Source organism: Hipposideros armiger, unplaced genomic scaffold (assembly GCF_001890085.2).
Source record: "Hipposideros armiger isolate ML-2016 unplaced genomic scaffold, ASM189008v1 scaffold_811, whole genome shotgun sequence".
In the NCBI taxonomy this organism is placed as follows: Eukaryota; Metazoa; Chordata; class Mammalia; order Chiroptera; family Hipposideridae; genus Hipposideros; species Hipposideros armiger.
Window position 1 is genome coordinate 7,473 of NW_017732161.1, and position 1,306 is coordinate 8,778.

The window sequence follows — 1,306 nt, forward strand, 5'->3', positions numbered from 1 at the left end:
ACAATAGACTATGTCACCATGCCTTCAGATTTCAAGCAGAAGAGCTCGACTTTTGAANTTGTGACAACTGGGAAATGTTCAATATGACCATATATTAAATATAATTTTGTTTCAGAGTTCAATGTCTTAAGTATTATAACTGTATTTTATTTTATATGCCCTTATTAAACTAAAAAAAGTGAGTAAATATATAACACAACATATATACAGATAGATGTAGAAAGAAAAAAAGCCAAGTTTGTGAAATGTTAACTGTTGCATGGATCTCCATGAAGGCTGTACGGGTGCTTGCTATACTATTCTTTCAATTTTCTATAGGTTCAAAAATATCAAAATAAAAAGCTGATAAAAATCAACTCTTCTGTTTAGTGATAGCTGAACAGTGTACTACGTACAGGTAACAAGGTATCATTGTCTTTGCTCTTCTGGGTCCTATCCTTGGCGCTCTCTTCCTGATTGACGGCTTGCTCAGCAAATGATACCTCCAGGTTGATATCTGTTTCAGAGGCAAGTGTCTCCTCAGGCACTGGTGGGATCAGCTCCTTTTCACCAGCAACTATGCTAGATGCCTGGTCTGAGAAAAAAAACAAAAGATCCAGTTCACACACTGTATTTCTTTTCTTGCTTTCTTTTTTTTTTTTAACGTCTAATACATTGACTACATAAAAACCTTTGGGAAAAGTACTATTTACTATAGGCAATAATTAATGGTTATTTTAACAGTAAAAAGCATAATATAATCAAGGAATCCTACCAATGGTACACAGAAGGTAGAACAGGGGTGGTAGTGACTTGAAAGCCACAGTTCAATTGTGGACTCTTTCTCTGAGGTCACAATTCTTAGACTGGGTCCAATTCCAAAATATCGCTCGATGACCTCAAACTTTGAATGAAAAACCTCACAAAAATTTAGTAGATTTAATTGTTGTTTTATTTTACACTGGGAGATTAAAAAGCAAAAAAGGGAGAGGAGGAGGTTAGTTGTAATCTATCTTAGAACTAGTGATATACTATTTAATTTCCTCACAGTGGAACAGATTCCTGGAATAGACCTCGTCTACTCCCTGCCTTTCATTTCTGGAACGTTACCTACCTATCATAGTAAAAATTTAAAAACAAGAATAAATGCCAAAAAGTTAGCACTGTGGAAGTCAAGTCTGGAGGTACCTGGTACAGAAATCAATAGGTTTTGCACCTGATTCTATCAAAGACTATAAAAGGTCCTACAAGTTATAAACCTAGTCAAATAACTTCCAGACATTACATCATTTCAAGGGTATAATAAGCTTAACTTTGGGGGTAAAGG

At 35.0% G+C, this 1,306-nt stretch overlaps 1 protein-coding gene across 3 annotated transcripts in view; it reads right to left on the reverse strand.

Moving 5' to 3' along the window:
- Positions 1 to 346: 346 nt before the first annotated feature.
- The window catches only part of ARHGAP18 (Rho GTPase activating protein 18), a 129,087-nt gene continuing 128,127 nt past the window's right edge, over positions 347 to 1,306 (reverse strand). For all 3 annotated transcript variants that reach the window (XM_019628833.1, XM_019628832.1, XM_019628834.1), the window contains exon 5: positions 347 to 574. In XM_019628833.1, coding sequence (XP_019484378.1) covers positions 366 to 574 — 209 coding nt within the window. In that variant the 3' untranslated portion in view covers positions 347 to 365. The remainder of the gene's footprint in view (positions 575 to 1,306) is intronic.